General features: G+C 48.2%; 1 protein-coding gene across 5 annotated transcripts in view; it reads right to left on the bottom strand.

The window, feature by feature from the left end:
• Positions 1-3,453: 3,453 nt before the first annotated feature.
• The window catches only part of PECAM1 (platelet/endothelial cell adhesion molecule 1), a 45,807-nt gene continuing 25,748 nt past the window's right edge, over positions 3,454-23,512 (bottom strand). Inside the window, exons 11-16 of one of the 5 annotated variants that reach the window (XM_008576894.1) lie at positions 22,832-22,905; positions 20,728-20,781; positions 19,687-19,749; positions 14,061-14,117; positions 8,175-8,197; positions 3,454-4,469 (exon numbers count right to left, since the gene is read on the bottom strand). In XM_008576894.1, the coding sequence (XP_008575116.1) occupies positions 4,440-4,469; positions 8,175-8,197; positions 14,061-14,117; positions 19,687-19,749; positions 20,728-20,781; positions 22,832-22,905 (301 nt within the window). In that variant the 3' untranslated portion in view covers positions 3,454-4,439. The remainder of the gene's footprint in view (positions 4,470-8,174; positions 8,198-14,060; positions 14,118-19,686; positions 19,750-20,727; positions 20,782-22,831; positions 22,906-23,512) is intronic. The other 4 variants (XM_008576895.1, XM_008576896.1, XM_008576897.1 and 1 more) reach the window with 4 other exon arrangements.

Here is a 23,512-nt window from a genome sequence, read left to right on the forward strand (position 1 = left end):
ATTTTTCTTTAAGAATTTTATTTACTTTCCAGCATCCTTCATCATGTCTGAACATGGAAATAGATGTTTCTCTTCTATTGTCAAAGTTCATTTTGAAATAAAAATGTTCATTTCCTATTGAATCATGAAATCCATATGAAGGGACAATTCTGGCTTTAGAAATACTTCAGACAGGGCTCAGTTAGTTAGAGCGTGGTGTTAGAATACCATGGTTAAGAGTTTGGATCCTTGCACAGGCCAGCCGCAAAAAAAAAAAAAAAAAAAAAAGGAAAGAAAGAAATATCTTGGACTATGAAGTTTTTCAGTACATTTACTGTCTATTCCTTTGATATTCCAAAATAGTCTAACAGCTTATTACTTTTGAGAGATGAGGGCCACCTCTTTCCAACGTTGGAATCAGTATTTGTTTCCTTATTCTGAGAAATTTTCTAAAGGCAAGCCATGTCCTGGGGATTTTGGATGTAAAATGGACCTTGAAGTAGATCCTTTGATAAGAAACATGTTGGCCACCATTTTGGGGTTTTTAATTGACATCAAATTATATGGAGCATCTGTGAGTTTTTAATTATTTAGAAGTTCTTAAACCTTTTGGATCATGTCTCCCTTTGAGAAATGGATAAATCTATTATTCTCTCCCAAAAAAGTGCATGCCCTCACAACTTTTTGCACCTGCTCTCAGGGGATTCTCAGACACCGTTCCCCACTCCTACCCCCGACCTGTGGATCCAAGGTCGAGAATCTCAGCTGTGGAGACTGTCCTTAAATAGCCACCAGGGAGACATCGCCCTCCAATTTACCTTTCACTCGTGCCCATGGGGTTAAAAAAGCTGACTCTGGCCTCTGTGGCAGAAATTTTGTCTCCAACAGGCTGATGACACTGGTGGAGAGTCTTGAAAACATCCGTGCTCAGGAGCCGAGTTCTTGCTGAGCACCTTTCAGGAACCTGCTCCTTGAGACTCGAAGACTGAGTCAAGACAATGGGAATCCAACAGAAATTCGCAGGGGACAATGGCAGCTTTTTGAAGAGGACTAATTTAGTCACAGGGCTGGGAGACACCTGAGGCTGACAGACTGTCCTGTTGTTCCTTGAGGGTACCATGATCTCTGGATTCAGGGCCTTTGTGCACTTTGTCCCTTCGTCTGCCACGCTCCTCACCCTCCCTTTTCCATGTGTACCCTCCACCTATGTTTGGGTCTTTGGTTAGACCCAACTTCCCGGTGAACTTTCCCTGATCCCCTAAAGTTTGTGTTAGGAGGCCTTTTCATGTGCTCCTGTTCACGCTTTTAATTTTCCATCACTAAACTTGTCATATTGCATTGTGATTGGCTTTCTACTAGTCTCTCTTTCCACTCGATTATATGTTCTAGGAGGGCAGGGGCCCCTAATTCTTATAATCTTCCTACCCAACACTCAGCACAGTGTCGGGAACACAGGGCATGATGGGTGCAAACTTGTCGAACAACCTAATGAGTACCTGGATGCTTCCACGCAGGGTTTCCCAACCTGGCCACTACTGGCATGTTGGACTTGATGATTCCTTGTCACAGGAGACTGTCTTATGCATGTGGGATGTTTAGCAGCATCCCAGGTTTCTACCCACCAGATGCCAGTAGCACCCCCATCCAGTTGTGACAATCAAAAATGTCTCCAGTGCCCAGTGACCAATGGGGCACAAAACTGCCCCGGTTGAGAACCACTGTTTTAATGAATGAAGGTTGACCTTGGAGTCACTTCGTCCCTCTTGGGTCTAGGTCAGGAAGTGAGTCGATCAGTGAATACTGATGGGGCGACCGGTATATGCTCATGAAATGGGTGGCTGACGTCTCGTGGGCCTCAGAAGGATGAACACCTTCTATTACGCGCTTGCTTAGGATGGACGATTACAAGATGAGGGCACCAGAGGGCGCTCTCAGTACTGCGCCGCGCAGCCGAGAAAACTGCCTCCGGGATGGGTGCGCTTGGGATGTCAGGCGTAGACCCTCGGCTGTGCCAGCTGCTTAGGAAGGCTGAAGCCCTGGATTTAGAGTTTTCAGCCATAAAATCTACTAGGAGGATCCCTGCGTGTGTGGTTTTCCTCCTCAGAAATAAAGGTGGGGGGAAGGGAGAAGTAATTTAAAACTCATGCATGCTCCATAAACAGGGCATCTGCAGTAGGAAGAAGGTTTGGCACCTTCCATGCTTCTTGGCAGCAATGACCCTTCTCTGGTGGCGGCAAGGGTCTGGAGTTGACACAGGGGCTCGGGCTCTCCCCAAATCATCAACACATCACACTTGAAGGTCATTAGAGGTCATCTAATCCTTTGGCTTCAACCCGAGTGCATGGCCCTGAAACCCTGGAAATTGTATGACATTTTTGCAATACAACTTTGTGTATATGGAGTTGGTGGGAGGGGGATGGGGGTGGAAATCCATAGCTTTCATCATATTTTCAAAGGAGTTTAAAACCTTGAATGTTAAGGATCATTGTCTAATCTCCTTATTTTGGCAATGAGGAAACTGAGGCTTGGAGGTTAAGAGGCTCCTTTGAGTTTCTGTAGTTGGAATCTGGCAGAGTCAGGATGCACACTCAGGTCTCCTTCCACCTTCCAGCCAAGGGGGGTGGTGCTCTGATGGAGGACTGGGCCTCTGGGGGGGAGTGAGGTCCAAGGCTGCTGGTGACAATGGGTCCCGAGGCCTGGATTGGTTGGGGAGGGGTGGGAGAGAGCTTTGCTGTCTTAGATTTTATTTATTTCATTACTTGCTTTTTTTTTTTTTTTTTTAAAGATGACCGGTAAGGGGATCTTAACCCTTGACTTGGTGTTGTCAGCACCACGCTCAGCCAGTGAGCTCCTTCCACCTTCCAGCCAAGGGGGGTGGTGCTCTGATGGAGGACTGGGCCTCTGGGGGGGAGTGAGGTCCAAGGCTGCTGGTGACAATGGGTCCCGAGGCCTGGATTGGTTGGGGAGGGGTGGGAGAGAGCTTTGCTGTCTTAGATTTTATTTATTTCATTACTTGCTTTTTTTTTTTTTTTTTTAAAGATGACCGGTAAGGGGATCTTAACCCTTGACTTGGTGTTGTCAGCACCATGCTCAGCCAGTGAGCCAACTGGCCATCCCTATATGGGATCTGAATCTGTGGCCTTGGTGTTATCAGCACCGCACTCTCCTGAGTGAGCCACGGGCTGACCCCCTTATTTCATTACTTGCTAAATCTTACAACCCCCTCTGTCAGGGATGGCCTACAAGTCTTCAGTAGGGAAGCAAACGCCAAGGCACCAGCCGGTGGATTTTAATGACTCGGTGTTTGAGACTCAATCGACCTCCGGCCATGACTTCAATAAAGGCCACACAAGCCCTTGGACTGTGTAAGACTCGACCTGCTTTTTCCTCTGTGACTTCAGAGGCCAGAAAAGTCCTCACATGCTACAGATATTCTATTTGTAGGTGGCCTCTTAGAAGATGACATTTCACGGATTTGTGAAGAGTAAAGATCAAATTTATTTAATACAACACCCCTCAGGGTCCCTGCAGCTGTGTCACTGAGGTGAACAAGGAAAGTGATTTGGGTGAGGTGTCCTCACTTGTGAGATTCTGCAGCCCCCCTCCACCCAATCAAGACACCCTCAGAAACATCTTAAGACCTCTGGAGACCATTTCTTTAGTAAGGAATAAATAAGAAAAAAAATTAGTAAGAAAAATACACATTTCATTTTTCTATGAAAAATAATATTTGCTGTAGGCAGCCATTGTCTCGTTTTTGGACCTTCAGCATGGAAGAGGAAAAGAAAGATATGGAAAAACAGCGTAAGAACATCTGTGCTTGTTCTGCCTTCATTTTCTACTTGGTGCATTGCCCGAATGACCTTGTCTTCAAGTTGGCATTTCAAAGGAGTTGATCCGAAGCAGCTTGTTTTCCCATCTGTGGCAGGTGAGGTCATAGAGGCAACAGAGTGAAGCCATCTGGTCAGTGCTGGGTGCTTTCAAAGAACAAGGACTACCCAGAGCTGCAGGCCTTTCAAGGACCAGAGGAAAAGAAAAAGACTAGCCCCTAAACCATGCCATTTACCAGAAGTGATTGACTACAAAATGAAAACCAGCATCTGTGGATGAGGGAGCATGCAAAAGTTCTTTGTACAAGACAAAATATTCAAGTTTTAACATACCCCAGTGGCCTGTTTACCCTGAAGCTCCTTTCACTCTCCCAATCGCAAGGATGATCCAATTTGGTGGAAAGAGGGCCACTTGGGAAATTAAACATCCCCCCTGTATCTCTTTATACCCAACGTTAACACAGTTGGGTGGATTTAAGGACTGGTGGCTTGGCCTGGGAAATTGCTGTGTTCGGTGGGAGCAGGGCCAGTTCATAAATAAGTGCACAGAACTCTTGGAATATGGGAACCATCTGCTCTTCTTGGACATGGACATGCTCCCACGGATGAGCATCTGTCCTCGCATCTGTCCTAAGTTCCATCAAGGGAGCCTTCCGTTCTCTGTAGTGAGAAGAGACAAGACAAGCTATGGTCACACCTTTCAGGACTGGAGAATGCCCTGGTAGAATGATTTGTAAAATGACAGACAGCACTTCTCAAAGGGACTGCAACACGGTCATCTCTGCCACCCCATCCATCAGGGGGCAGCTCCTGCCCAGACCCATCTCATGCCCTGGTAGAATGATTTGTAAAATGACAGACAGCACTTCTCAAAGGGACTACAATGCAACACGGTCATCTCTGCCACCCCATCCATCAGGGGGCAGCTCCTGCCCAGACCCATCTCTCCCCACTCTCCAGGCCTGCTCTGCAGGGCCTACAGCCTCTATCCCTGTGCACATGTTACACGTCAGGCTACCAAGTACCTTCATCAAGCACCCACATGCACCCAGCACGCTGTCTCATGGGTGCTATACTTACCCACGGAGGAAGAACGGAACAGTTGTAAGACACCTAGCTTCTAGCTCCAGCTCCACCTCTAACTAACACGAGACGTACTCTCTCCAGGACTGCTTTTTAATTTTAAAAATGAAGGACTGAACTTAAATGATCGAATCTTGAATGTTTTATGATATAACTCTGCCTTAAAAAAGGAATAACTTTCTGATACATTTCAACGTGGATGAACTTTGAAAGCATTATGCTAAGTGAAATAAACCAGACACACAAAAGGGCAAACACATGATTCCACATTTATGATGTATGTGGAAGAGTCAAATTCATAGAGACAGAAAGTGGAACAGTGGTTGCTAGAAGCGGGGGGTAGGAGCAACGAGGAGTGAGTGTTTAATGGGTATGGAGTTTTCAGTGTGGGATGATGAAAAAGTTCTGGAGATGGACGGTGGTGATGGTTGCACAGCAATTTGAATGCAACTAATGCAACTAAATTATACATTTTAAAATGGTTGAAATGGTAAATTTCATGTTATGTATATTTCACCACAATAAACAAAGTTAAAAAAAAAAAAGATTCCTTATGCCATCTTGTGGCATTCTTTACCTGCTTCAAATGGTATCTGTGTCACCTGCCCACCTATCAGGGACTGGACCAATAACTGACCCCAGCACCGTTCTCTATGCTGAGGCTGCAAGAACCTGCCCCAAGAATTTCATATTCTATCAATTATTGATAAACAACACTACTATGAAGTAGAAGGTAGCAGGGTCCTTAACAAACTGTGGAAGGGGTTGAGAGGCGGTGATAGCTGAGCAGCAGTGGAAATCACAGAAGTGACTCTGGAGCCAGCCTCAGAGGTTGGATTTTGACAAATGGAAGGAGCCATTGCAGGGTAAAGAGCAGGGCATGAAGTGAGTAGCAGGGTCCTAGGGCAATGGTAGGCTCCAAAAAGCAGGCAGCACCTGAGTGCACCATTCCGGACCCTCCGTGAGCACAGGACACCCTGCTGAAGGTGGAGCTTAGGGAGGCAGGAGCGGGAGAAGAGATTGGGACTACCCAGGGTCTTGGGAACCCCATGGCTGGGCTGTTGGCTACCTGAGGTTGGCCAACGTATTATATCCATTTTGTTGAGGGTCTGAGTAGCCTTACGGAACAGGATGCAGCTAGAAGGCCAAAACTCTGGCTCCTCCTTTGCTAGGAGAGACCTGGGTGAGTGGGCCAGGAAAGCTGCATTGGCCCCGGAGGGCTGGAGGCCTGCCAGCTCTGGCAGCTACGCTTGCCCCATTTCCTCTGCTCCGCCCCAGGGAGGGAGACATGACTCTGATGTCCAGTCTTTCTGCAGGCCCCAGACCAAGTCCCTCCCCAGACACCTTGGCTCTCTTTCTCTGGGAGCAGCCAGTACTGGGGTACTGCTGCAGGACTGACACCACAGACGGGAAGGGCTGGGCTGCAGTCAACAAGGCCTCGGGGATTTTGAAGTAAAGGTTAACACGTTCACATCCAAGGCCCGGGCTGGCTATGCTTAAATCAGAGGCCAGCTGACAGCCACCCAAGTACAGCCCTGAAATTATCCTGCTTCTGGGCAGAACATGGTGTGGACCCTCATGGAGGTCATTTTCCTTCCAATACCCCCTGGGATCTCTAATTCCTGCTTCTAGCAAGTGCCTCTTATGAGCACTTCCAATACACCAGGTCTGTGTGAGGTGCTCATTTAACCCTTGCAACAACTGGGTGAGGGAGTTTCTTGTCCCCAGTTTACAGATGAGGAAGCAGAAGTCCTGAGAGGTTAAGAAATCTGCCCAAAGTGACATAGTGAACAGCTAGGAAGCAGCAAGTCAAGTTTTAATGTAAGTCTCTGATTCCTATGTCAAAGCCTGGCTTTGGTTGAATCCTATGCCTTGGGTCAGCAACGGCTACGTTCCCCACATGCATCAGGAGCATTTCAGGACCAAAGAAAGTAAATCCCCCATCCACGTCCACTATTACTAGAGTGTTTGATGAAAAGAACTGTAAAGTGGTTAATGAACTCGCTTTTATACGGTAGTTTGCAGTTTGCAAAGTTTCTCATTTGCATTTTCTCCCATAAGAAAATTCTAGTGGGTAGCTGTTAATTGTCGTCGCCATCATCATCATCTCTTATAGACGGGGATCCTTAGGCTTGAGGAAGACAGGATCACCCAGCCGATGACTAGAGAGCTGGAACATACTCTCCGGTCTCCTGATCCCAGCTCCTGGGCAGGTCCCAGTGCAGGCCCCCAGAAAGGACGGAGGCGAGCTGTTACTGGCAATTGCCTTTTTCTCCATAAGAAGGCAGGGTTCTCTCCAAGATCCTGAGACCCTCGCAGGTCCAGATTCACCCCTTTCGGTTAAGTACAGGGTGTTCTCTTTCACGTTATCTGTCTGCGTCGGCCACAAATACAATTTATAAACAAGGCAAAAATGGCAGAGGAAAAATGAAGTCAGAATGTGCCATTGAAGCAAGTCAAACAATACTAAATTAGTCTTTGGCTAAGTGGCTGTCTCATTGTTAAGATATTTCCTCCAATATGTTTTCAGAAGCAACGGCCATTAAACAACTGGGAACGATCGCCAGGTTTGATTTCAGGAAGGAAATCCCCTCCCATTTCCCTGCTGGGCAATTGAACTAATTTTCTCCTAACCCACACCAGCTGATTATTAGGGAAACTATACCTACTTCTTTTATAAACAAAATCCATTCGCTTAAAGATTCAAAATTCTTTTCCTGATGGCTGGGAACCCATGTTCCCGCCAAATGGCTTTGTTATTTTGGAGGGTCAGGAGCAGCCTTGGGTGAGCTCTCAGGAGCATCCCGGGAGCAGAATCCTCTGGGTCAGCTTCTGGGGAAAGGGAAAGTTGTTTGGCCTGGATCTTGGAGCCTTTATCCAGAGAGACCCTTTGGATTGAAGACAAAGTAAATAAGTCGGTCTTGCAGGGTGTTTATCCCTCTGGGCAGCAGGCCTGCCTTGGGTGGACACAGCCGTGTTTATTGCAGCAGGAGAACACATTTTTATCTGGGTCCCACGCTGCCCATGGAACAAAATTCTTACTTTCCACTCTCGCAAGGCCAATGACAATGACTGACTGAGACAATGACCTGACTTCTTGGAGGGTGCCTTGTGTCGTGGACAGAGCCTTGGCCAGGGGTGAGCCACAGGCCGGCCCTGGAGTACTTTTTAAAATAAGGTATATGTCCACAACAACATCATAGAATGTAAAAAAAATCAATAAATAAATAAGCTTAAAAATAAATAAAAAAGTAAAATAATGTATAGGAAAGGTGTACTTACAGAAGATCTGTTTTCCATGAAATCTGCAAAACAAAGGATAACGTGGCAGTGAACGAGGCAAAGCAGACAGTCCAGCTTCCCCACTGACATCTCAGGACTGGCGCGGGTCATGGAAGGAGGGAGGGGGCAGCGTGCAGAAGGGGACACTAGCGTGCAGCAGGCTCACCCAGTGCTCAGGCTCACAGCTTCCTGACCCACAGACAGGTGCCCTGGGACCCTCTAGCTCCACGTGACAAGCATATAAAGTCCTGGCACCTCATTTAGCATTTTAAACCGTTTCTTAAAAAATTAGTACCACATGTTTTTTAAGGAAAAAACTGAAAACTACAGGAAAGTAGAAAGTAGTGGATAAAAATTATCTCTGGTCCCACTCTCCAAACCCTGTCAATACTTTCTATTCTTACATCATTTTCTCCTATGAGTAGGCTTTTTTTTTTTTAACAGTTTTATACAGTATATGACGTTTTATATCCTATCTTTTTCACATAACATGACTTTATAAACATTTTCTGGTAACTTAGTAAACTTAATTGTTAACATAGCTGCATAATAATTGTTAAATGGATGTGCAACTGTTTAACCAGTTCCTTACTTAAAAAATTTATGTTCTTTCCAAGTTTTTCCTGTTTTAAATAATGCCACCAGTATCTTCTTTGGGAGTCAAGCTATTTCTATGTTTCATACTATTTTGTCTGTCCTGTCCCAGGAGTAGGATCAACAGAGCAGGAGGTATAAACATGGCAGACACTCTTGGCAAATATGGCCAAGCTGCCTGCAGGGCAGAGCCACCACGTCCTTCCCAAGAAGACTCCTTCAGGAGTGTCACCTCAGCTGTCTGGGAGCCCACACCATTTTCTTGCCAGAATACATGCTGGGGTTGGCAAATGGCCCCAGCCAAGTGTCAGGAAGAGGAGAATGAGAAAAGCCAGTGAGAACAGGGAGCTTTACGTTGAGGGTAAGCGGTCCCTGCCTGCACTAGTTCAAGATGGCTTTCCCTATCCTAGAGGCAAGAGAGGGGTACGGCTTGCCCCTTTGGACAGGACCAGGTCCCCACCAATGCCGGAGTTTCTGAATGGTCGGTGGCCCACATGTTGGGGTAGATTCCCCAAATGGCCCACCATGGACACAGACTTGAGGACAGAGAAGCCCAGGGGATCACATCTGCTGCCTGGGAAGGGCCCTAGAGGAGATATGGGTATTGGGGATGGTGGCTGTTCTGGAAGATGGTAGAGGTAATTGTAGGAGGGCTGTAACCACCCCCAAGACCTCAGTCATACCCAAGGGAAGCACTCCAAAGGGCTGTGGTTTATACCCAGCCCCCCAAGCTCAAACCCAGTCCCTGCTGGACCTTGAGCAGTCTCAGGGCCCATCGTCACAGCCGGAATCACAACCCTTCTGTTTCTCTAATTTAAAAATATCCTGTCTCTCCAAGTCCATCTCCACCTAAACCCTGTCTTATCACAACTCCATTGTGCCACTCCTCTAGAAGGAACAGCCCAGAAGTTCCTAAGGGGCCTCTCTCTGTCCTGGCTGGACCAGAGGCAGGCAGCGATGGCCAAGTGGATGAATCAGCCCAACCACAAAGCTGAGCCATTGTGTCCACTTCCCCACATTGAGTGAGCCGTGGGCAGCACCCCCAACCCAAACCTGACCTGGGAGGACCCAGCAGACCCCATGATTCCTGCTCCCTGACAGCCCCAAGGCCTCTGGAACCAGACACAAGAGGCAAAGAGCATCAAGGCTGTGTTTCCCAAAGCAATTTGGACACAAAAATTGCTAAAAATTCAAATATGCTAATGATAATGATAGAGCACTACATCTGTGCATGCCTGTAGATTCTGTCTTTTTGGTCATAGAGCAACTTCTAGAAAAGCAGGATTTGCTTTGTAGCATTCATTTTTTTCATGGAGGACCTTTTCACCATGTTCATGCTGAGGCAGGAAACACCACACTGGGGGGCAGGGTTGGCAGTGCCCCCTGGCCTGGCTGGCTCTGGGCCTTGCAGGATGGGTGGGCACTGACTCTCAAGTGCTCCTCTTCTCTCCCTCCCAGAGGAGACTTGGCATACATGCCTCCTTTGCTTTGGTTCTTCTCGATGATCATTTTCTTCATGGCTACTCTCATCCCAGCCACTCCTGCTGTACTGGGTGGCAGGGGATTTGATGAGGACCAGGTTTCTGACCCCTCAAGAAACATTCTGGAAGTCTGAATTCCAGGCAAAGAGAAAGCAGAGGTGAAAGGCTAGGTGAGCAGACACTCAGATGGGGACGTGGGCCCCGTCTATGTGGTTAGTGCCTGGAACAAGACTCAGCATCTCCTCCAGGGCCAGAGTCATCAGGCAGGAAGTCCCTCAGGTCACTTCCCAGGTCACGGTGGGCACAAGGAAAGCACAAGTTGGCATCTGCAGAGGAAAGCCAGCTCTCCTGCTGGAAGAGTCACAGGAGGTGAAGTCCTCCCTATAGACATTTGCGGCTGGATAATTGTTTGGTGGGGGCGGGGGGTTGTCCTGTGCATTGGAAGATGTTTAGCAGCGTCCTTGGCCTCCACCCACCAGAGGCAGTAGCATTCCCTCTCCCTCCCCCCAAGTTATGACAACCAAAAACATGCTTAGGGTCACTGAGCTAGACACTTGAAATTGGTTAAAATGGTACAGTTTATGTTATGTGTGTTTTACCACAATTTTAAAAATAAGAATAAAAATTTAAAAAGTAAAATAATTGGGGAAAAAAGTATAGTATGGTGTTCTACCATATATCTCCAGGCAGAACAGGGAAGGGAACCACACAGGACTCCTGCCAGGGCTATGCCTACCCACGAGTGGGGGAGACAGGAGAGCCCGAGTGGAGGGGGCTTTATGATACTACAATTAAAAAAAAAAAGAAAAAGAAAAAAAGCTAAGCTTAGAGCCAAGGTTGCAAAGACCAGGCACCTCTCAGGGCCTGCAGCTCCGTCTCTGGGACCGGGGCCTCTTTAGCCAGTGCCCGGCTCCCCTCCAGGATCGCAGTCCTCCCACTGCCCCACCTGGGCTGCTCCTTGGAGGCCGGCCTGCCCGATGCCCTTTTGCTTATCTAGGGGAACTGTTTTCCTTTCTATCAGTCAGGGGAAAAAAGGAGCTTAAGAGCCAGAACTACGCCCTGTGAGCCATTTCCCAAAATAGCCAGTCCTGTAGTGCTGCTGGTTGGCAGACGATGGGGAACAGGAGAAGGAAAAAGCTAGAACTCCACTTTGCACCCAGCGGGCTCACTGATCTGTCCACAGACCCACCCCCACCAGGCCCTTTATTTTATTGGGGGCTGCCCACCAACCCCACACAAACGTCATGTTTCTGGGTTTTCCCTGCCAGCCAACCCTGAGCAATCCCTCCAGGATTTCTGGGGAGTAAGAAAGACCAACTCCTGCCAATGAGAAGCAGAACCTTAACAAGTCACCATCAGAAGGGAACTCGGAGCATCTAGAGAACGGTTCTCAAAGTGGGGCCCCCAGGCCAACAGCAGCAGCAGACAGTGGTCAGCCCCACTGCAGACCTATCGATCAGAAATTCAGAGAGGTGGCTGATGGTGATGCCTAACAATCTGTGTTTTAACACACCTTGAGAAGCACTGATCTAGAGTCTAGCCCATCCGCCTCATCACAGAGAAGGTGAGGAGGCCTTGAGATGTCCCATGACTTGCCCAGGGTCACCCAGACCACACCAGGCTGTTACTCTTCACTTCTACAGTAGACAGAGATGGATCCACCCCTGGAGCTGATGATAACATGGAAAGCAAACCAAGGAAAGTGGGAAGTGGAGAAGCATGCAGTCAACTGGGTTGGCAGCAGAGAGGAAACGGGAAGGCTTTGAAGAGCATTGCTCTGCGGCCAGGCTCCCTGGGCTCCATCCCCACTCTGCTACTGGCCCTGAGTCAAGGACAAAGACAAGCTACTTGACCTCTGGGCCCACTTCCCCATCTGTAGAGCAGGAACAATAACAGAGCCCCCATCAACCAACCCTATGTTGAGCTTGAGGATTAAGTGAGGGCTCCGAATGTCTCACACGTAGGGAGCGCTCAATAATTGTTAGCTGTAACTATCACAAAGGAGGAAGGGACTCTCCAAACCCAAAGAGAATTAGGTTAGAGGGAGAGAAAAATCAACCTGGAACACAAGACTTTTGCAGTCTGTAGAGATGGAGTAATAGCCAGAGCAAGGAGCTGCTGAACAACCTGGGAATGATCTGGGGATGTGTGAGAAATGATGATCCTTAACAAGCTCTGGGGGAGGTTTAAACAAAGGGATGTTAAGGACGAGGTGGGGAAGCCCAAGTGGGGTGGGTTATCTGGGTCTGAAGGATCTGGCTTCCCCCAGATGAAAGGGAACCTCCCTTTCTGATTTGCGTAGGGAATGGAAGAAAAGGGATTACTTGGAAGACAGTTTTTGTTAAGGAAGTCCCAGGGAATGAAGGAGAGAAATCTCTCAGATGGATGCCTGCTCTAATTTAGCAAATCAATAAGAGGAAAAGAAAGACAGAAAAGGAATCAACCACGGCCTGCAGGCTCCTTCCCTGAGCAGCAGCTGAAAGGAAACACTCGGAAACAGGAAAACCCTTGGCTTCCAGGAGGGAGCATTCTAGACAAGGTGGGGGCACCAGCTTTAGGCAGCTGCAGGTTCCAAGGGCTACAGCCCATGCAAGACCTAGGCTGTCTCTACCTTCAGCCCTTGGGCAGGTTGGAGACCTGTCAGGTTCTTTAATGGGTGGCCAGGTTAGAGACCAGATTGCAGAGGGACTGCAGCTCTAACTGGCCCGCAATGGCCCAGGTGGTGTGGTGGGAGCACCCTGGCCTGGGGGTCTGGAGATTGCTCTCGCCTCTCCCTGGACAAGGCACTGAACTCTCTGGGGCTCAAGTTCCTCCTGTGTTTTTAAACTAAAATTGACTGAATGCTCACTCTATGGTAGGAATAATACACTGACTGCTTGGGATAATTAGCACCATCTCCCGTGATTCTTTCTCATCCCCCTTTCTCATTTAATCCTAACCCCATTTAACAGTTGAAGAAACTGAATCTCAGAAGGGTAAAACTTGGTTAAAATCACGCAGCTGGTCATTGGCAGCATCAGGACAGGGACTCGATGTCTCCCAGCAAAGCCAGGGCTCTTCGCCATCTTGAATCCCTACAAGATTGACGTCTATGGTGCCCATGGTTCCAGCCACGGGAGCGGTCCAGTGCCAACAGCCCAGAACTGAGTAATCTAGAACAAGCCCACGGACCCTGAGAGAACCCGCTTGAACAGCTAGCTGCCCTAAGCAGATGCAGGAAATCAGAATATGCCACCCCAAAATATGCCACTTTTTTTGTTGTTGTTTTACTTTATTTAGTTTAACGGGCTGGCCAGTACAGGGATCCGAACCCTTGACTTCCGTGTTACGAGACTGTGCTCTAACCAACTGAGCTAACCAGCCAGCCCAAAATATGCCACTTTGGCACAAGGATTATTTTGAGTTGGAGGTGAATGAAAATTAACAGATGCAAAAGAAGCCTTCCCAGAACTTCCTTATCTGACCAAAAGCAGAAACTTCTGGGAAACAAGAACTGCCATAAACGCCCTATCCTGAGGAAGCTTGATGGCCCTGAAGACAGGGTCGGTGCCAAGACAGACCTGCACAAACCTCATTCCATTCCCTTTCCCCAGTCACCTCCCACAGTTTGCCACCCTGGAAGCCTAAACCCCCCCTCTTTCCTTGGTCTTGTCACTTCTCTATAAATTTACTGTTCTTTGTTAAGATGCTATATAGACCCCAAGTTCTAACCAAATTCTAGCCTTCTTTGCTTTCTCTTTTCTCTGCCCACTCCCAAGGCCCCATCAGTGAGTCTAGGGGGGACATGGGGCATCAGGAGACCCTTACTCACCACAGTCAGCTTTCCGGATTTCACTGTACAACGTTTCTGTGCCCTTTGTTCCCAGAGCTGGAAAAAGGACCAGGCACAGGTCAGTAGCTGCCTCTAGGCACCAGGTCAGCCCACTGCTGAAGCAGGGAAGTGTCCGAGGCTCCCCAGGCAAGGCTGTGCCCCACTTCCCCACCCCACCAGTGCTCATGTCCAGGAGCACCTGGAGACCTTGTCATTTCCTGGCTTTAGAAGATCTTGGCCTAACCAATATCACTTTCAGTCTGGAAGTAGGAGGTCAACAGGCCATTGTGGGGCAGGGCCACCTGCTACAGAGGTACCATGGATCTGAGAGGCCACAGACGGAGGGCTCCCAGCATAGGCCTGCAGCCTCTTGATCAGTGGCCCCATCCCTCTCTCTGCCACAGTGACCCTGTGGCCAGCTGCTCTGCAAGGTTCCTCCCAGCAGGGTTGCGTTATGGCCTCCCAATCACCTGAGAGCCAGGACCCCAGGATCCAGAACCAGATCCTGAGGTCTGGGTTAGAACCTGGGCATCATCAGTGACTCTAAACATTATTCAGAACTAAGAACCGCTTACAATTTTAAATGGTTGGTCTTGTTGATTTCAGTGCTGACAACTGGGCCTCGCTGCAGATTCTGATTGAACTGGTCTAGGTGGGCCCTCGTGTCTTGTAAGAGCTCCCTAGGGGATTGTAATATGTAAACAGGGTTGAGATCTGGGCTAGACCCTTTCAGAATAGCAGACAAGATGACTGAGCCGGGGTGTGGATTACACCCAGAGAGACTCAAGGGCTTGGGAGACAAAGAACACCTTTATTATCACCTGCTTATTTTACACTGAGGTATGTTTACACACAAACACACACTACTACACACAGTGTGTACGTATAGACATGCACACCGTCTGTATGCACACTTGTACACAATGTCCACACATACACAGGAACCTGGATATTTCCCTTGGTCCTCTCACTTACGCAAAGGACAGAAAAGCCTCACAGCAGAAAGAAACCTGCTGTCGTGTGGGCCAACATTCTCCTGTTATAGTTGGGGAAGGGGATCCCAGACAGGGTAATGCACTTCTTATCACCACGGTCAGACCATGTGGGCCTTTCTCTCCTCGGGGCAGATGGCTGGGGCATGACCCTGGACTCTAATTGCACAGAGATGTCCTCTATTCACCATGCTCCAGGGACACCCCATGTTCACCTCCTGACTCTATACACACTCCTCTGCTACCGGCACTGCCCTTTCTCTTTGCCCCATTCCTCTGAGATCCTGGACGAGCTTTGCTCCTGCACCTATGTGTGTGCCCTCCTGCACCCACACACTCCCTGCTCTCTGTGCCCTGGGCAGTTCCGTGGGCCCTCGGTGTTCCCACAGCACTTTGGCTTCAACCCACTGACTTTCTTGGTTTCCATGACTGTCTGTCATGGTAGACTCTGAGCTCCTCCAGGGCAGTAGCTGAGGTCTTGGGCACCTCCCAGTGCCAGACCCTGCGCAGCTACCCAGGGGCACCTGTCCAGGTTGAAGTGACAGTAAAGGGTGGAGTTTCTGTGTCAGGACCTGCAAAAGAGGAGAAAGCCTGGGGGGTGGTTCAGAGCCCCACAGCTGAACTTGGGGCATTTGGGGTAACTAGCACCTTGCAGAATGCATTGTTGTAACTCCTCCAAACAGGAGCTGGAACTCAGTAGAGTGGTGAGATACCAGGCCCCCCCTTTCTGGTATATTTGCCTCAAGAGAACTCAAGAGGGACAGGAGAGATGCCCACACAACCCTCCACTCTCCCTCTGTGGCACCAGAGTTGGGGGCACAGGGAAGCTCTAGGAGGGATCCTCTACATCTTCAAGGGACCCTCTGCTCAGCGTCAGGCCTGGGCAAGTCACCTGTTCAACATGACCCTGGACACCGTGTGCCCTGCTCCATGGAAGAAGCAAAGGTGGTCGGGTCTGTCCCAGCTTCTGGGAGCTCCAGGCTGTGGGGCAGACAGGTGGGCAGACAGTGCTAGCACTGTGACAAACACTATAGGGCCCTGCGAACCAGGTGCTTGGGAGGTTCCTGCCACCTCGTCCTGACCCGGCCCCATGGTGGGGAACAAGTGAAGGGAGAGGGTTTGGCAGTCAAGCCTGGGGGCCTGGACACCGTGTGAACGCCACTGCCCCCAGGTACACAAGGGGTGGCCGGGAGACCTCTGTGGTCACCTTGGGGATGCTCTAACACCCTCTGGACCTGAGTAGTCCCACTCGACTCCCTTTCACCTTATAACTCATATCAGCCAGGGCTGCAGGGGTGGCTCTGGCTCTTGGTTGGGCTGCGAGAGTTGCAGCCGTCCCTGTGGATTCCTACTGCTGCCCAGCCCAGGGATGGGGCAGGGGGTGCGGCTCATCACTCGCTCTGCTCCTCCGTGGCAGCAGCTGCCTGCTAATGACTAAACCAGGCCCACGGGCTGTTTGTCTCTGCTGTCAGTGATGCTTCCTGATGGGGCTTTATTCTGGCTTCTGTTTTCCTCTTTGTGAACAGAGAAAGATGGCTTCCACGTCATGGGGTTTTCCCAGCGATTAGTCTCAGAGCAAACAAGCAGCAAACCGGGATTTAACGAGTTCCTTCCTGCCCCTCCCCCGCCCCCAGTGACCACTTGGTCAGCTGCCAGCCAGGGTTAGAGCTGGACGTGGTCCCCGTCACCTCTTCTACCAACTGTGGAGGAAGAGAAGCCTTGAGGACAGGGAAGTGGGTTGGTCAAGACCAGGTCAAGATCACTGGCCTTGAGCCCACAAAGCCCTTTCCTCGCCCACTAACGCCCCACTCCCCACTCATGGGAAGCCAAGGGGCAAACACCAGAGCCTCAGGCCTGACCTCCCTCCTGCCCCTCAGCAGCCAAGCGGGAGACTGAGTCCAGAAAATGCGACTTGAATCCACCCTCTAGAAGCCCTGCATTGCCACCCAAGTGAGCCTCAGTCCAGGTCTACCTGGGACCTCCGCAGCCCACACAGTGCCTTTGTACAAATCGAGGGAAGGTGACCAGGTAGGTGGTCACACCCCTGCAGCGGCACAGCTTGGTGGGGAAAGCGTGGGCCATGCGCCCCTGCTGCACCTGTCCTAGGGATCTTGATACCTCCTGCTTTTCCCTTCCACCCCTCCCCTCCTTAGAGCAAGAAAAAGAAAATCAGACGCTACTAACATGGACACATCCCCAAAGGGATGGAAAATGGACACTTTTCCAAGGACAAAACCCTGCTCCCTTCCTCCCTCTCTGGCTTCCTTAAACCCCAAAGCCTTCCAGGCATCCTGCACGGCCCTCATCATTCCACCCACTTGGTCCCAGCTGGGCAAAGGCAGGGACCAGCCCTCCGTGGGGAGGATCAGAAGCCCAAGGCTGGAGCCCACGCGATCCCTGAGTGCTCGGTGGAGTGGGAGGGCCAAGACCGAGGGAGGCAGCGGGCTTTCCCACTCGCGTTCAAAATCTTTGGGAAGCCCTGGCCTCTTGCTGTTGTTTCCTTTTCCTTCCAAATCTGACATCCCCTTAAGAAGAGGTCATCTGTTCCCCACGGGACCCGGCCCACCATGCCCACTGCTGAAGGAAGCCTGCCAAGCTCCAGCTGGACCAGGAAGCTGGTGGGGAGCCCCCTCCAGCCCCATGCATCACAGCCCACCCAGGCTCGCTTCTGAGCGCCAGGTGCCAGTGCTGTCTCCTCTCGGCTGTCTCATGGGCATCTCACACTTAACCCCACTCAACAAGATCTCACCGCGCACTGTTTCCCCCGACCTCAGACATCACAGCCACCCACGCAGTTTCTCAGTTAAGAAACGTGCAGGGATTCTGTCTCCACCAGCCTGGCCATGAAATTCTTCATCTGGTGCTGAGATCTGTCTCCGGAATATATGTAGAATCTGTGCATCGCCGGCTCTTTGGCTCCCCTCTCATCCCCTCTGGCCTGGTGATGACATACTAGTCTCTCTGCTTCTGTTCCTGCCCCCTTCAAACTGTTTTCCATGCCAGCCATGAGGACCTTTCTTAAAGAAGGTCACCTGTCACTTCCCTGCCTAAAGCCTTCCAAAGGCCCCCTGATCCGTTTAGAACGGATGCAGAGAAAACTTGAGAGACCCGCGCGCCTCGCCCTCCCCAGCTTCACTGTTTCGGCCTTGCTAACTCTGCAGACGCAAGGGCCTCCTTTCACATCTCATTTCCTGAGTCTGCCTAACCCTCCTTCTCAGGAGAGCTACCTTCTCTGTACCCTTCAGGCCCAACTTAAGGGCCATCCCTCAAAGAGGCCTCCTTGGACCACCCAAGCCAGAGAATGCATCACCTTTTACGCTTTCTCATTGCACCCTGTTCTCCTTCTGAGCACTTGCTATAACCCAATACCAGCTGTCCTCTGCTGCCTTGCTTTCCTGGCACAGTGGCTGGTCCATCATGGGCCTTTGTCACTATTTGTTAACGCCTGCATCACTTTGCAGTGAGAGAGGAGGAAGAGAACTTCAGGCCTACCATGTCCCCCAGCCTCCTCAGGTCTAGTGTAGACTTGGAAGTGGGTGGGATGCCCCATGTAGTTGCGCAGATTAGGCTGGGCCCAACTTGAGGGGCTCTTCTGATTGTAGACTATGGGGTGCCACCGATGGGGCACGTAGCATAGGAGCTCTGCGGGACAAAGTCCTGTGCACACACCTGCTCACATGGTGCCCAGACCATGCTAAACAAGAGAAAGAAGGAATCCCAAACTCCTCTCAGATCATAGAGCAGGAGGTGACTTCAGGACCCCATCACCACATGCCTCTGGCTAAAGATAGGCCGACGTGGCCTGGAGAACTGCCCCAGGCCTGCCTAGCTGAGTGGGAACAGCCTGGCCTTCCCCTCGTGGGAGGGGAGATGAGTGGCCGTATCCTAAGGAGCTTCCCAGCAGGGCCAAAGTCTCTGGATGCCTATTTCCTCCGAGTGCACAGGGAGCCTCTGCATGAGCTGAGGTGGAGGAAGGTTAGGATACGTGTGCTTTTTGATGGTGCCCAACGCAACTGAGATTGATGTTCTAGTGTTTGCTGTGGACCAGCCCACTCCACATCAGTATCCCCAGCACAGACCCAGAGAGAAGGACTTCCAGGCAGCCTGCCCTCAGGAGGACCACGCACACAGAAACACAGCCCAAGCCGGCGCCACTGTTCACGCTGAAAGGGATTCTGTGCTTTCAAAAGCCTTTTCCCAAGTGTCCCTCTAAATAGCAAAGCCCTCGCTACCTTGAAACACACACTTGATTTACACATATTCAGTCTGCACAAGGAACTTTCAGAACACGCTGGGTTTGGGTAAGGGGGTACCTCTGGAAGAAAGCCTACACACCATTCCACAGAAACAAATTGCTAGCACTTGGTGATTGCCTGGCACTTAGTAAATGCTCAATAAATGTTACCCATTACTAGTAGCATCATAACTAATAATTATCGAAATTTTACAGCTCAATACCTGGGCCAGGCCCTTTGCTCCTGCCTTTGGCAAATGCCGGAGGTCTGCCACCCACCTCCCTTTCCGGTGACTGAGGGTACCTAGACTCTTCTCATGGGCACAGCACCCCCACCCTGGGGGTCTACACCCAAGCTGAGAGCAAAGCACAGGGAATCACTCCAGTGCGTGGTGTTTACCTCTGTGAGGCTCAGCTGAGGACACTTCCACTTCTGTGTACTCCACGTCCAAGTTCAGAGGCTCTGCTCAAAAGAACCACAGCACCCTGCGTTTAGACAGAATCTCCTTTGGGGGCCTCAGGCCACATTACAGATTTTTCATTCAGATTATTAAAGTATTCTGTATTTGGAGGGGGTGGCTAGACACAGGCTTCACTCCATTCTACGTGGATGAGAAACCTCAGGCCGGGGAAGGCAGGACAAGCCCTGCACTGACCCAGGAGGCAGAGACAGGGCCAAGGGGCCTGTGGTCTCCTGTCTGACTCCCCCATAAAATGCTGAAAGCCTTCTCCACAGCCACTGGCACACAAAGCCATTTCCAGGACTGAGAGGCTTTCAGGAAATGGGGAGCGGGGTCATCAGCTTAAAAGAGCTTTGAGAGTATGAGGCATACAAGTTAATAAAATCACTTGGGCTGCTATAGTGAAATCTAGGAAATTAGACTGTATTCAACTCAATACTGTTGTTTCGTTTACAAAGCCCCCAATCAATTGAGGGTTCTCACCAGCTACTAAAACAATGATTCTGCAGTTAACAATTCTTTACACAGAAGCCCTTACAGAATCCTTTCACTTCTTTAGGAGCTTTAGCTCCCATGAGAGCAGCCCAGAGTGGAAAGGAATTTTGAAAAATGGTTTAGCCCAATCCCTCTGAGCTTTAGGCAGAAGCAAGCAATCTATTGTTAATTGTCTTTAAAAATCTCTGCCTCAAATACCTAAGAGAAAAGAAATCCCACTATCTTACTCAGTAGCCTGTTTTGAATCAGGAAGTTGCTTTTTAGGTATAACCCAGTTCTCTCCTATTTGTATATACTTTCCCATTGAGAACACTTCGTAGCATCTTTTGGAGAAAGCCAACTAGCCATCTAACTGCAACATGTCAGTTAGTTACAAAGACATTATGAGAGGTGGGAAACTATTCATGGTCTTAAAGTTTTACTTTTCTTTTCCTGCAGATCTTTTTTTATGTAAAAAGTTCTAATAAAAACAATTAGATAACTACCTTTATTTTCATTTACTGGTTTCATTGCATGGTTTCCAACATCATCATTGTAACCTAGTTACAAAATAGTTATAAAAATAGTTAATGATAAATTGTTAGAAAAATAACAATTAGAATGACAACAGAAATTCTAGTTTTCTATAATTTTTAAAATATTCAGTGCCACTAACAAAGGAAGTCAATGTAGGTGACAACCAGCAGTGTTTCTGGGTTCTGGATCCCTTCCTTGATTTCCCTGTAGGCCCCATCTGACCTGCTGTGTGGTCTTTTTCTAATTTTTATTTTTTAAGAAATTTGTATACGGTCTTTTTCTAACACAGTGGACCTCTATCATGCCATGGGAGGGAAGCTTCTGTTTGTGAATTATTTGGAACTCAGAACTGTTCAACGTGAGCAAGTTCCCTGGAAGTTAAACTTCTCTCTGGAAGAGACCAGCCAGAATCCACAAACGTAAAGGATACTGGTTAATTAACCCTTTCCAGTTGGAGAATTGAACTGATGAAAACATGGTTTAAAAAAACAGCAGTGTCTCCAGGCTGTTACCTTGTGGGCATGGATAAAAAAAAGTTCTTATCTTTTTTATCAAGTTGTTCTTTGTTAAAAAGAATTCCTGCAATGTTATAAATACTATTCCTGAAAAACACATGGTTTTCTATCATGTATGTGAACTAATTCCCATTATGATTATTAACATATATTTATAAACTGGAATAATCCATGCAGAGACAATAGAATAAGAATTGTAGTACTTTTTACATTACGGAAATTTGGAGAAAAATTTTATTTTAATATAAATCTAAATCAATGTTTAATTTAAAGCATCTCTGTATGTATGTATAAATAATACAAATTACCAACATAACCCCCCTTATACCAAAAAGGTATTATTTTCTCTTATAGCAGATTACTTTCTGCTAAATATTCACCAAACTTTTCTAAGTAGTTTCTTAAACTGTAATGATATATTTGCTCTTTTCTTTTTATTGACACATTACTTTTATTACTACAGATATTTCCTTTTACTGTTTTAAAGTTTATGATTCACTACTATAAGAATTGCTCAATTCTTTTTTTTTTTTTTTTTCCTTTTTTTTGTCTTTTTTTAATGACCGGCAATGGGATCGCAACCCTCGGTGTCGTGCCCGTACCGGGGACTGGCAATGGGATCGCAACCCTTGGTGTTGTGCCTGCCCCGCGCTCAGCCAGTGAGCAGGAACCGGTCTCCACATGGGATCCGAACCCTCGGCGGGAGCGCCGCTGCACTCCCAAGCGGTGCACTCTCCAGTGCGCCACCGGGCCGGCCCTAGAATTGCTCAATTCTTAAAACACATTTCTCAAGTAAAATATTTCCCTGCAAAAGGTGTATCCTAAAAATTTCTTATTTTTGAATGATACTGTTGATAGAATTAGAAAAGAACATGGCATTCTATTCTCAAACCTGCTGATAAAGAAATAAAATTGCCCCAAATCTGGTCTGGGACAGGGGTTTTTGTGTGATGTGATTATAGCCCCCTCTGGGAAGTAACTAGCATCCCTGAAAAAATTTTTGAGCGATTTCCTCATAGACCTAATAGGATTAAGAACTCCTAGGACTGAATCCCTCCACCTCCTGCTGAGCTGACCCTCAAATGAGTGATAAGCCCCGTAACCAGGTATTCCTTCATTGGAGCACTTTTTAAATGCCTCTCCTAAGACCAAAATCTTTAAATTGGTTTCCCATGGTGGCAAATTTGAAATAAAACTGTCTCGTGCTTGTCCTAATTCCATCTGAGAAGATGTTTACCAGTGTTTGCATTTGATATCTGTTCTCTGTCTTGTAAATGGAGAATGAACACACTTGAGCAATATTCAGAGTCTTTGGAGGTAACAAGGTATTATGACTATTCTCCACCTTTCACTCCACAGGAAGTTTAGACGGTGGTGAAATTAGAATCAAATGTTCTGCCATTCCTCATGGCTGAGTAGATGAAGTGCCCCTGCTTGAAGCCAGGGTTTCCCTTCCAAATTTAACCCCACCACTTACAGAATCTGCTTCTAAGAGGGCTAAGGAAGCATGCAGCAACTTGGGAAAAACTCTCAGCAACTGAGGAAACCATGAGATTACCATAATGACTGTTGGTTTCAGAACTGGGATCCAACATCTTCTCGTTGTTGGAGTTCAGAAGTGGTGCTGCTGGCCTTAACATACAATTTAAAAAGAAGAAAAAAAAATACATATGTATACAGTTGTCCCTCAGTATATGTGGGGGGCTGATTCCAGGATACCCCACAGATAATCAAAATCACCAAAATCCACGGATGCTCAAGTCCCTGCTATAAAATGCAATAGTATTTGCATATATTCTATGCACATCCTCCCATAGACTTTAAATCACCTCTGTAATACCTAATACAATAACACCTATAATACAATCACACTTATAATACCTAATACAATTCAAATGCTATGTAAATAGTTGTTATACTGTATTTTTTATCTGCATTATTTTTTGTTGTTGTATTGTTATTTTTTATAGTGGTTTTTTTTTCCCCAAAATATTTTTGATTCCACAGTTGGTTAAATCTGTGGAAGCAGAAGCTGCGGATATGGAGGGCTGACTGTATAACATTTTGGGGGCTCTAACCCCAAAGCAACAAAATCATCTAGGGAAGATCATGAGAAAACCAGGAAGTTTTCCAAAGTGAGGAAAACTAACATTTTTTTCAGCTCTCAGATTCTTTGACAAAACTTCTTGCTGTTCAAATAAGTGTCAGGACCAAAGGGCACACGAAATCCGGGAGTCCT

The sequence above is a fragment of the Galeopterus variegatus genome, unplaced genomic scaffold, assembly GCF_000696425.1.
Source record: "Galeopterus variegatus unplaced genomic scaffold, G_variegatus-3.0.2 Scaffold1424, whole genome shotgun sequence".
NCBI lineage: Eukaryota > Metazoa > Chordata > Mammalia > Dermoptera > Cynocephalidae > Galeopterus > Galeopterus variegatus.